At 39.9% G+C, this 13,436-nt stretch overlaps 1 protein-coding gene across 1 annotated transcript; it reads left to right on the top strand.

The window, feature by feature from the left end:
* The first annotated feature begins 316 nt into the window (after nt 1-316).
* Nucleotides 317-11,831, top strand: HSPB3 (heat shock protein family B (small) member 3). Its single transcript, XM_017649540.3, has 2 exons — nt 317-996; nt 11,717-11,831. Exon 1 carries the CDS (start codon nt 488-490, stop codon nt 959-961), a length of 474 nt encoding a protein of 157 aa, XP_017505029.1. The 5' UTR covers nt 317-487; the 3' UTR covers nt 962-996; nt 11,717-11,831.
* The last annotated feature ends 1,605 nt before the right edge of the window (nt 11,832-13,436 follow it).

Below are 13,436 nucleotides of genomic sequence, written 5' to 3'. Positions count from 1 at the left end.
ACCTGGAGACTGTGATAAAGGCAGTCTTATTCATATTATAAAATGAGTGCACATCTCTGGAGTGTTCTAAGAAGTCATAGTTCCTTAGATCACTGTAGTTCACAAGGACAGAACACTCAGGTATTTTTCAAATACTATTTCTGATTTTAACTGTCTTTTTCTTTTGAGGTAAGCAAGGCAGATACATTGGCCAACGGTAACTAAGAACGTAAGGCCACTCCTCGACTGGGCAGCCTGAGCCGGCTGTGTGCCAGATGCAACTATGAAACATGCCCTATAAATAGCTGTTCATTGTCAGAGTGTGTGAAAAGACAAGAGTGAGTGTGTGGTGGTATGATTCAGGCATAATTAAGTGGCTGCATCTGCGCAGAGTTCTAAGCAAATAGCTGTTCCAACTGATAATCCAGTCAGTAGGGAACTGCAGGGGTTCACCACTGATTGAGCATAGACTGAAGGGAAGCTGTTCGATGCTGGTTTGGCCTCCACTATGGCAAAAATCATTTTGAGGCACCTTATAGAGACTCCAGTGCGTTATGAAGAGGAGTTTGAAGCTCGAGGTTTGGAAGCCTGCAGACTGGATCATGCTTTATATGCACTGCCTGGGCCAAGCACTGTGGACCTGGGGAAAGCAAGGGCACCTGGGGCTCCCACACTGGACTCAGCAGCAGAGGTGCCACCCCGGGAAGGGGAAGCCCGCTTCCAGATCCTGCTGGATGTGGTCCAGTTCCTCCCTGAAGACATCATCATTCAGACCTTTGAAGGCTGGCTGCTGATTAAGGCTCAACATGGAACCAGAATGGACGAGCATGGTTTTATCTCAAGAAGCTTCACCCGACAATATAAACTGCCAGATGGCATTGAAACCAAAGATTTGTCTGCGACTCTCTGTCACGATGGCATTCTGGTGGTGGAAGTAAAGGATCCAGCTGGGACTGAATCGGTTCCTGTTCATTCACCATGAGGAAGATTACAGTTCAGCCAGTGGTACCAGGGAATGTTCGTATTGTCCATGTTTGAAATGATTTTTATGAAAATTAAAAATATAGACATAGTTCCTGGTATGTTGAGGTTGTCCCTGTTGTTCTTACTCAGATGAGAAAATTGTTAAATATCCTATAGCTCAAAGTGATGATATTCTGAAACCTGAAACACGGACACCTTAGGAGACTAGTTTGATACTAGAAAGGACTCAGAAGTATGTCGTTACCTAGCAGTGCCAGAGAAGCTGCATCTGTAATAAATGACAGATGGCAAAAGAGCCATACTAACTTGCAGAATTCTTATCCATTTCATGAAAATTTTTTGTACTGCTAAAACAAGTTGTGATGCCTTTCACTTGACAAGCATTTCTCCTCAGCATATTTTATTTAAAGTAGAACTTTGTAAATATAGAGTCTGGAGGTTAAAATAGAGGATTTGGAAATTGGGTCTGAAATATATTTAGGATGCACTACAGTTGTTACTTCCTTAAATGTATGTTGGAATTCCTTAGCTCTAAACTTTATTTTTAAAAGTTTCCAAATATGTATCTTATTTTTTGAAAGCTAAACTGAATGCTGTTTGAATGTATTTTAAAAAACAACATATGTTCTATGGATACTTATGAAATATTGATATGATGTGTGTTAACTCATATTCTTATAAGTTAATATTAAGTTTACAAAGCCACTTTAAAAAGTACAACTACTGAATTCAAAGAGTTTTAATCTGTGCTCTTTAGATGCTGCAACTTAAAATTTTAGATTTTGCAAGATGGCAAAATGCAATGTGCCTGCTCTCTGTGCATAATGCTTAGCTTTAAATAGCCTGGCAGATAGTGGAAGCTGAGAGGTTATACAGCCTGCTGCTGAGTGCTGTTTGTCTTCTAACTGCTGCCTCCCCTCAGCAGAAGGACCGAGACATTGGTGAAGGTTAAGGCTTTGCTTTAGGAATGGTGTCTTCAACAGCTGGTCTGTGACACTCCAAAGATTTTCTGTCTCATTCTGCACACACTAGATACTTCTGAGGAGGAAGTGGCTGCTTTTGCCCCACACCCCATGAGAGCCGGTGAGTCCGAAGACAGCACTATGAATAGAGAAGGCTGGGTGTGGAAAACACCAGAGTAGATGCAGACTGCTGGCAATGCCACTACGCTCCTCTGGAGAGCTTCATTTGTAGTTCAAGTGCAACATGAAAGTCAAGAAACAATAGTTGAAAAAGAAATCAAAAAGTTACAAAAGCAGTTCTCAAAACAAATGTGATTTGAGAAAGATGTTTGTTTATAGTATAATTAAATTGAGAGGATTGTAAAGCTATCTGCTAATGCTTATTTACCTGGATTTGTCCATCTAACTCAGACAAGAAAGTTTGTTTGACAAAGTGATTATCACACACCACCTCTGCTACATTACAAAATTAATACTAATTAGTGGGGTAACATCTGCTGATATGATTAGTAGTGGGATACCGTTTGTCCCATGACATCTTTATCAGCGATTGGCAGGATAGTAGAAAACTAACGAGAGCTTTGGGATACTAGGAAACATAAAACCCCTTTCATTTGGCCTTGATCTTACTCTAGATGAAGTACTACTTCTGGAAAAGTCCAAGAAGTGAAATTCTTACCTCAAGGAGCCACTGATAGGTTTTCGAGGAAACTTACATCTTTTAAAAATGAAAACTAAAATAAACACATCATCCAATTAGGATGTATTTTTTTCTTAAGATGAATTTAAAGTCATACACAGACATTTTTTGATTTGGAAAATATACCAAACACTGTAAAATACAAAAACCATTTATTATTCCTCTATTACCATGACATAGCTACTTTAAATTTCTAATTCAGCCTTCTCTTATACATAAATACATCTCACTTTTTTGCAAAATTAGTACTATATCTGCATGGCGTTTGATATCCCAATTGTATCGGTTATTTTCTGCTGCCTTCCCTGCCTCCCACCAATCCAAACCCATCCTCCCTCTGCCCTCCTCGGCTCCACTCTGAGCCCAAGCAGGTTGACCCCGACGGGCCATGTCAATCGTGTTTCCAGTTGGGTTCAGCCAATAGGAGGCATGGACTGGAGACAAGATTGGAGGGAGAAGATGGTGGGCAGGAGGGGAGAAAGGTCAGGGCATTTCTTTCCCCACTGCCAGCCCACTGCAGAGGCTTGACCAGGCCTGTGTCCCTCCATGACTAGAGCTTTGGAGAGATGGCCAGTCTTCCATGACTCCGGCTTGTACTAGGTTCTAGTGCAGAAACACCGTTTCTTCCTTTTGCCTCTTCAGCAGTTGGGGTGGTAGTGTTTTCTGCCCATTCTTTTCCCTCGTATTTACCAATCTCTGTTCCCTTTACTTTGCTTGCTCTCCCACAAATGATCTCTCATCAAAGTCCCTTTCAGGTGATGAAACTCTGTTTCCTGCCAGAACTCTGACTACTTGACTTCTTAAGTACTTAAAATAAAAACCTGTACATCACTTGCTTTTGCTGCCGAACATGAACTGATTTCTAGGGCTATGCACTATTCCAGCACAGATAAACCGTATTACAATTTAACCATTCCTTTCACTACCAGTCCCAAGGGAAACAGATGGCACTCTCAAATTAGAATGATTTATTTATAAAGAGATTAATTACAAAGGCATGGGCAGGGTGGAAAGGAGCTGCAAGGGATAGTGTGTAACCTGAGGGTAGGAGTATGGAGCTATTATGTCCCCTAGGGCCAAAGGGCTGAGAGGAGGAAGCAGGTCTCAGAAACCAAAAAGAAAGTTGGGTAGAGGTGGCCATCAGCTGTGACTTTCATGACAGCAGACACAACCAGCCCATGGTGACCTCTCACAGGCACCAGGAGACTAAGTACTTTCTCCCTCCAATCTCCTACCAGGGTATCCCATTGGTGGGACCTTACTGGTAGCCAGAGGGTGTGGGCTCCTGGTTGATGTATCTCAACCACCTCCCAGGGCAGAAGGCAGGGTGGAGAAAAAGTGGAGAGTGACTCCTGGGAGCAAGAGGAAATATCCAGCATGCCAGGAAAGTGAGTACTCTTGTTACAGCCCTCTCTTAGGAAACCTTTTCTACAAAATATTGCCTGAGACAAGGATTGAAGTGCTGACACTTTATTTGGGAAGTTCAAGCCTGGGATTGAGGATGGCCAAAAATTCTTAGACTCCACCTCTTGACAAGAGGAGTGGCAATTTGTTTTCCCCTTGAATGTGGACTGGCCTTGTGACCCACTTTGACCAACTGAATGAGACGGAAGTGGTTCTATATAACTTGAGGCTGAGTCTGAAGAGACTTAAAGCTTCCATTTTCATACCCTTCTGAGCACTCCTTTTAGAACCCAAACCACATGGAGGAGCCCCTTGGAGAACCAGGCTAACAGTTCAGCTAAGCTCGCAGCCAAATAGCCAGCACCAGCTACCAGCTGTAAGAGTGATCTCTCTTTGACAATCCAGCCCAGTTCAGCCTCCAGATGAGACCACATGGAGCAGAAGGACTGTCCAACTGTGCCCAGCCCACACAAAGACTCATGAAAATAAGTGACTGGTGTTGTTTCAAGCCACCAAGATTTGGGTAGTTTGTTCTCCACAAGAGATAATCAAAGATGCACAATGACTTCTAATTACTTAGGTATCTTCTCAGAACAAGAATACAGTAGTCCTCCCTTATACGCAGTTTCACTTTGATGGTTTCAGTTACTTGCAGTGAGCTGATATCTGGAAACAGATAGTTCTCCTGACATGTACTTAGAATGTAGTTAGAATGCTAATCAAGAGTAGTCTAATGCTATGTCATGATGCCTGTATCATTCACCTCACCTCATCTCATCCCATAGGCATTTTATCATCTCACATCATCACAAGCAGAAGGGTAAATACAATAAGACATTTTGAGAATATCACATTCACATAACTTTGATTACAGTATATTGTTATAGTTGTTTTTATTATTGTTATTAATCTGTTACTGTGCCTTATTTATAAATTAAACTTTATCATAGGTATATATGTACAGGAAGAAACAATGTATGTAGGGTTCTGTCTGTGGTTTCAGGCATCCACCAGAATGTGTCCTCTGTGGATAAGAGTGGACTATAGCATATGGCTAGTAGTTCCTTTGTTTATGTTTCAAAGAAACCTCCTTGTATTATCTAGTAATGTATATTGAGTTTCTATATTGGAGAACTAATTAGAATTTGTACATACCTCTTAATAGAATCCATTTCAAAATACATCTAAATAAAAAACTCTTTATATTTGATATATATTCCCAGTTTTCAAAGCTACTCTTCCCAATATGTTTCATCAGAGCTTCAGAATATTTAGGAGCTATTCTACCGAATGGTAAAACATATTATCATGCTACAATAATTAAAGCACTGTGTAATTGCACAGGAGCAGATCAATGGAACAGAGTAGAAAACACTGAACAGATCCCCATTATAAAAATTTAGTTATAATAAATAGGAAAATTATTCAATATATGCCTCTAAGATAGTTGCAGAGGTATCTAGAAAAATTAAATTAAAAGCTTATCTCTATTACATATTAAATACCAAAAAGAAAAATTGTAAGTGAGCTTAAAAGGTAAATGTGAAAACCAAAAAAGCCATAAGTATCAACTGTGTGGTTATTCTTCATTCTCTGCCTTTCCCTGACTTGTTCTGTGCCCCAGGGGCTTGCTCTCCGGTTTCAGGTTGGAGTCACCCAATGGAAGGCATCAGCAAGAGAGCAGCAAGGAGAAGGAAAGAGATCGGGGTATTTTTTTCTCTGACTCTTGCTGCTTTGGTTCCAGGTCCTGGCAGGGGCTGCCTCCCTCTGACTGCAGCTCTCAGTAACATAAATGGAAATATTTATGAATTAAATATTTGTGATTTTTTTAGTGTATGTTTGAGACTAAGAAGTATGATATTTAGTGTTGATGTGGTAAAACAATACCTATTTGCTGCTGGTTTGTATCATAAATCAGTAAGACCTATCTGCCAGGTAGTATGTTGAGGCTGTTGATACGACTTTCATAGTGGAAGAGCAAGAATTAAATAATTTACTTTAATGATATAGTAACAAACTTGGCACAAAAAAATGTGAGGCATTCTTTAATTTGAAGCATTGAAAGTACATGAAATTTGTTAAACTAAAAAAACTAAAATCTATTTTATGAAATCCTCTATTGTCAATAAAAGTCATCTTCTAGAGTGGAAAAATGCTCACTAAAGTTAAGGAAGGAAAGCAAGTTACAAAACGCATATAAAATTTCCACCTTTAATTTCAGCGGGCATATTTCCATATAAATAAGTTTCTGTTTAGGACATTATTTTCATGGCAGTATTGTACTCCATAATAATATGGATATGCCATATTTATTGCATGTAGAGAAGAATCAAAGGATAATTTAAAAAGTGTCAAAAATGATTATATGAATTTTAGGGTCTTCACTTTATATTTCATTGTAGAAATACAGAAAACAAATTATTTTGTAATCAGGAAAAAAACCATAAATATTATTTAAAGTATTCTATAAATATAACATTTAATTTACAATCATCACAGTGTCTTGAAAAAACGTTCTGGCTGTATCTATATAGTATGTTATAATTTCATCAGAAAGGAAGTGTTTTACTCATTTGATGAACATATTCCAACTTTATTAAGTTATTCCAAAGAAATCAGAAACTTCATAACAAATAATCCCAAAGGGTTATGACTCTCTAAAATGCAATAAGTACAAATGACTTATTTTTCTGAAGTCTAGTTTTCAGTGCATTGAAAATTACTTTCCAATTTGAATTATAGATGTAGCCCAGAACTTCATTTAAGCTCAGAGTTTATTAGTGAGGAAAATCAAATGAGCTCTCTTGGATGAATGGCAGGCCAGGAAAGCATATCGCCTTTGCTCCCCTTCCCTAATGGATTGGATTGGATGGGACAGCCACCATCACTTCCCTCTGTGAAGTACTACACTGTGGTTGCTGTGTTTCTCAAAGCAGCTGCCAAGCACATACCATTCTCCTGAAACACTGTGCTCTTGCAAAGGGTAGAATTTCCCTGTGCTTTTACTTCATCTCACAAAGCCCAAATTCCCCTAGCAATATTCAAAGCCTTGGAGAACTCAATGAAGCTTTAATTTTCTGTTGGTATTAAATGGGATACAATTAATTTCTTGTGAAGTTTCTTTTTTAATTTTCTAGGAAATTCTAAATAGGTTTTTCTGGTGCTAAGTCTGTAAATCAATTTTATCCCTGAGAAAAGGAAGAAATAAATGGAACCTCTAAGGACTGTAGCTTTATGGCAAAAAAAAAAAAAGGAGTAATTAGGAAGTAGGCTCTGAAAGCAAACAAATGTAGACAGTCAGGGGTTTGAGTACCACCTTCACAACTTCCTAGTCGGGCAGCTTTGGTCAGTTTGCTTAACGCCTTTATGTCTCAGTTTCCTCATCCATAAAACAGGGATAATTGTACTCATCACATAGAGTTGTTTTTAAGATCAAATGAAATAAAGATGTAGGGTGACCAACAGACCTAGAATGCCCAAGCCTGACAGGTTTCTTGGGACACAAGACTTTCAACGCTGAAACTGGGACATTCCAGGTAGACTGGGATGGTTGGTTATCTTGTAAGAGGTCACATATTTACACAATCATAAATGATAGCCATTATTGTGTATTACAGACAGTTTTGAGAATATTGCCATGGACATGTTTTTCTATATAGATTAATTAGACATATCCTGACTTTGCCTTTTATTAAAAGACTGAAAGATATAATTAAAAAATAAAATGCTTCATTAGTGGATCATTGTCACTGTCCATTTCTAAGGTCTACTTGGTTATTTCCAAAATTCTGGAAGTCATTTCTGTTGCTTACTGAGACCAAGTCTTAAAAAAACTTTGCATGCTCTGAAAGTAGTATGCAAGAACAAATTACTTCAAAAATGTACCACCTTTATAACTTTGATGGCAAGATGAAAAGCTTTGTCATGTTAAATGAACTAGGGAACAATCTTTTTAGTACAATGAATTAAGTCATTTAAAACACACCAAGCTTCCTGGGACAAATTTCCTGTCTGGAACATTTCTAGTTAAGATGGCTGACTGAGCATATTTGTCTCTCCTACCTGTCAATCCCAATTTAGTGACATAAGTATCTCTTTTGTCCTTACTCTCTGGCATTGCAGAGACCAGGAGGGGGCTTATCAGGTGACCTCAGATTATAATAAACTTCTGGCTGACCAAAAACAGTTGAGATCACATTGACAAAACAGGGAAAAGGAATGCAGGGCGCAGTCATTGTTTTCTAAATTTGTCTGGTTTTAAGAATTACCTGGGGCTCTTATAATAGTATACATATTTCCAGGCCGCTCCATAGAGATTCTGATTCAAGCGGGAAGTAAGAAGCATTCAATCTGTAATTGGTTGGTGTCCCCTTAGATGTTTAGGATAGGACAAGTTTGGAAATGGTTCTCAACCACGGACTGTCACTATGCCTGGGCGCCTCCCCAGGATGCTAACGTTGCACAGTGCTTGTGTGAACACAACACACACAAATCAAACACTGGCAACAGGATAATTGCTGTAACAGAATTTTAAGTGGAAGTCTATATAGCATTTAGATACTTCAGTAAGGTTTGTTAACTTGACAAGGTTCTAGATGTCCTCAGGAGCTAGACTGACATAGGCTGTCCTGGTAGTTTTCCAGCAGATGATAAAACCCTTTTTAAGGGATAAGGGAAAACTACTTTCATGCAAATCATTATTTTTCATTGATTTATTTCTGTTCTTATTTTCACTAAACATAATACAATGCCATCTTTTATATATAACACCAGGAAATGGGTATACTATTCCTTCCAGAAGGGGCATTCTGAAAGAAAAGAAATAACCATGTATAGAAAGACATGTTGTAACAAGTTGACAATTCTTTCCTACTCTTTGCTTATTATAGTACAGTGTTATATGTATAGTACTTTTTCTTCTATTTTTATTTTTATTCTCTCTATGGAAGTTCCTAGATATTTTTTAAACTAGCTCTTTACACCTGTAAGAATTCATTTGCCTTGGGTTCTGTCTTCTCTTATTTTGATTTTCTTCTATTTCCCTTTTCCACAAATGCTTCATTTCCCCTGGTGCTTACTTTCTGTCCACCAACTTGCCTTTCTTTCACTTTCTCTTTAGCATTTACTGCCCCCTGGTTTTTTATCTAGAGTCCCTGAATTACTCCTTGGCTATTTTGGGCCAGACACCTGGTAGAGAATGACCAATTGCACTAGCTTGTCCTGTACAAAACCCCCTCAGTCCCAGGCCAACGAGGATGGCTGGATCCTCTACTTAACCAAAGACTTGGGGAAATAACATATTGGCTCTAAGGTTGTGAGAGGAGTAACAGCGCTTGGTAGCACCCTGCTGTGTTGCTGTTGTTTTTAAATTAGTAACTGTTGGAAGAGAATGCAAATGCAAATAAAATAAGTAGGGGTCATAACCAATGGTTAGCAAGATTCAAATGACCTGAAGGACCAGAGAAGCCTAGTATGTGAGTCAGAGACTCTGAAGACCAGCGTGAGACTGAGTGAGTCCTTAGCACTGTAGGCTGTGATGCTCACGGGCAGCCTGAAGCACTGCCTGCCTGGCCCTGGAGAAAATAGGACACCTTTTGTACTGAGGAGTTTTGAGTTGAGTAAAAACCATTGTATTGATGTAGTCTGCTGGAGTACAGCTCCGGTGAGTCCAGGAGTCCCTGAAGGATGAACGGCGTCGGCAACTGACGAAGTGAATGAGGACACAGACACTAGCAAAAGCTGAGCCTGGCCTGTTTTATTGAAATTTAGCAAGGTTATATATGTTTTGAGTATGCAGTTTCACAGATTTGATCATTTGATTCTCTCAGAAAAAATGTTCACATAAAGGTCAATCTTTATGAGCGCCTGAGAGATCACTAATTTTTTGCACTTATGCTTGCTTGGCTTCCCTGGCAGTCCTGGAACAAACATGGCTGGTTCCCTCATGCCTGGTTGGCCTGGCCCTTACTTGCAGTTTCCTTATTATTGATTCTAAAATAGCCATGGTTACTAGTCATCTGATTAACAAATATAGCTAAGTCTATTTTTCTAGGTCTAGAGCATTACGTGCAGATTTAAAGAAGAACATCAAAACAGTGTATCATTAAAGTAGTATAGCACGACTAAGCTAATTGCAATTGTGGGAACTGAAAACTCACTACTCTTGGGTAGGTGCCCAGTTTCATAGAGACAAAAGCATTGCACCTGGGGGGATGAGGTAAGGGGATAATGACCACTGAATCAGAAGGCATAGGGACCCAGTCGGGCCACTTCTCTTCCTAAGGGGGGAAGCAGGGGCATGTCTGACTTAGAGTTTCCTTACACCATTTACATTAATATCTGTAGTAGTGATCTTTTCTATTGGGAGAGTCTCTGTAATCATGCCAGGCCCTTTGACATGCCATCATTCATGCTGACCTTCCTTTATTGTTCTATTATTCCCCGAGACCCAACAGGTCTAGGAGTCATTTAGAAATTCCTCACAGGGCCAAGTTGGGCGGGGAGAGGGAACTGGAACCTACTCAAACAATTCTTATTTATTATAACTTGATACTTGTTTCCAATATCTTCTCTGTATCACCCTCCTTTACTTTTTAATAAAATGTTGAAATAGTAGGTTAAAGTAATAAAGATTACAGTTTCTAATAGAAAGCTGTTTAACACAGTTTACTTTTTCATAAAAGATATTTAAATCTTGATGTAAAATAAAGATGGAAAGTAGAGTTTAGTGCAGTAGGAAAGCAAGTGTAGACTGTCAGATCCATGCCTATAAACTGGGTATTGATTCGAGTGAGACAAGGGCAACAACATTCATGGGTGCAGAAGATTTCTCTCAAAACTGGGAGGGTGAAGTTCTGAGTCTCACCTCTGTTGACCCCCAATTTCTCACCTGATGGGCCCCCTGCAACTGTGCCTGTCTTAGCTTGTTCCTCCCTTGAGGAATCTTACCCGTCTCTGGCTAACTAGTCGTCTTCTGGGGGCATACAGGGAAATGTAAAGTTGGTAAGTGAGAGAGAAGCCATATTGTTTGAAAAGGTTAGCTTTTTACTTCTTTGCAGATTTATGCCCTGTGGCTTCTATGCCCAGCAGTTATCTTGAGGTATCTTTACCACCTGGAAGAATTAGGGGGGTCTTGCCTCTAACATTTCTCCCAAAGTATTTTAAATTTGTTTTCTAATTTAGGTGTGTAAGTTACCAATAACAACATTTCCAAACACCACAATAATAAGGAGAGATAGCGAGGATGTTTCTTTCGGAAGTCTGCTTTGTGGTTCCTCTTTCTGGGAGTCTGGCGGTGCCATCAGATGGGCGATTTGGACTGGCTCCCAACATCAGTACATTCCAGAGTAACTAAAAGTCAGGAGGAGATGCTGAGGAGACAATATGGCTCTTCCTGTTCCTGGAATTTCCACTGGGGAGCCGAATGGAAGCTCTCTCAGGGGCTCAGCAGAGTCCCACAGGTCTTCCTGGGACTCTCTTTAGTGTTCTTGCTCAGCACTAATTAAGAGAAGTAGAGGGTTATAAAACCAGCATCTCCAACCCTGTCGTTCTATCATTTAAAGGACCATTCATCTTTTATCTTCAGATTGTCTTTGAGAGTGCCAATATCCTTGGTAAAAGGCCATATGCTATAACTAATCTCTGCTAAGATGCTACCTGCTGACGTGATGTATGGTTTTATTTTTAGGAGCCAGATGAAGAGTGGGTTGGTCATCCCTTCACTTCCCCTGTGAGAGAGGATTCCTGCATTCAAGCACACACTATATCTATGTGAAAAATAAATTTAGACCATTCTGAATACATGACTAATTCTTTCATAATTCATTTCATTCATTCTAGTGGAAATCATAGAACTGTGGTATTATTAACAGATGAAGGGAGTGGAATTCAAGGCTTTTGCGTAGTTATGTGGGAAGTCAGATGAAACCATTCTTCCTTGCCTTTGTTTGGCAAACTGCTTAATGAACACTTACTATGTACTGAGCACTCTGCTTGGTGTTGAGGACAAAACAATGAAAACACTTTATTCTTGACTTCAAGGCACTTAGATGATGGGTTTTACAAAGTTACATATATATATATATATATGAACAAACTGCAATAAGGGTTACCGGTGCTAGTGTAGAAGCATATTCAGGTTACAGCATAAGTACAAAGAAGGACGTGGTCAATTCTACCAGGGCTGGAGGAGGGAAGCCACCTTCACTTCAGGGATCTAGCCTACTAGCTCTGGATAAGGTTTATTACTGTGATTGTTTTATTTTTCATTGTATCCCTAATGCCTCACACATAATGAGTGCTCAGTAAGTACTTTTTAAATGAGCAAAGGACAGTGTTGCCATAAAGCGTGATGGCTATGAAGCAACGCAAGTAGTTCAGGCCGAGAGTCATGGTGCTGCATGATCAGGTCTCTTCGCCCCTCCCTCTCCAGTGGTGTCTCCCAGGCACTGTTCCCCTTTGAGCTTTATCTGAGGAGTTTGAGCTTTATCCTAAAGTCAGGGCTGTGACAGAATCAGCTTCGTGGTTTAGAAAGCTAACTGGCTGTAGTGTGAGGGTAGATTACAGGAGGGGGACTCTGGAGTTGGGAAGATCACTAAGACCAGCATTTCAGCTGGGAGAATGCATGTAATTATCACCTGGTATTTTCCAGGGCCCACCCCAGACCACTTAAATCAGAATCTCTGGGATGAGATCCAGATATCAGTTTTATAAATTATCACTGGTGATCTAATGAGAAACCAAGATTGAGAATCAGTTGCATAAGTTAATATAGTTGCAGAACATAAAAGCCTGGACATAAATAAAAGGGCTGTGAGAGGTAGAGGAACAACATAATTAGGTAACAGAGCAGGGGGTGATGAAGATGGGGGGGAACTGAGTTACAGGTTCTGGTTGGAGTCATTGAAATTGGGGGGTAGGGTGACCAACCTTTTCAATTTGTCAGGGTGTATCATGGTTTTAGTACTGAAGGCCCCTCATCTCAGGGCAGTATCACCTTACAGGAAGGAGGGTGATATCCTTTACCAAGACAGGTAATACAGGATCAGTGTGGTTGGGAGAAAGATGATTAATTTTAAACATGGGTGACAGCTGCTAAGTATTGGTGACTAATGCCAACCTAAAGTTCACAGCTGAGGATCAAATGAACTGAATACCATGCATTCAAAATTCCTAGAATGACAGCTGTTGGGGCCATTCAATCCTGGACAGGGATTGCTAAGAGAAACTGGGAGGCAGAACCAGTGCCACCACTCACACCCTAATATAAGATGAGGCTGAAAGGGAAAGGGCCACTGCCTTTTGTGGAAGTATTTGTTTCCCAGAACAAGGGAAGGATGGGTTGCTTCTCATCCTCAAAGCCATGGGAGGGAGCTGTCAAGAGAACTGCTCATAGGTTTGTGGGTATC

This window comes from Manis javanica, chromosome 1, assembly GCF_040802235.1.
Source record: "Manis javanica isolate MJ-LG chromosome 1, MJ_LKY, whole genome shotgun sequence".
Lineage (NCBI taxonomy): Eukaryota > Metazoa > Chordata > Mammalia > Pholidota > Manidae > Manis > Manis javanica.
This window is presented reverse-complemented; position numbering and strand designations above follow the sequence as displayed.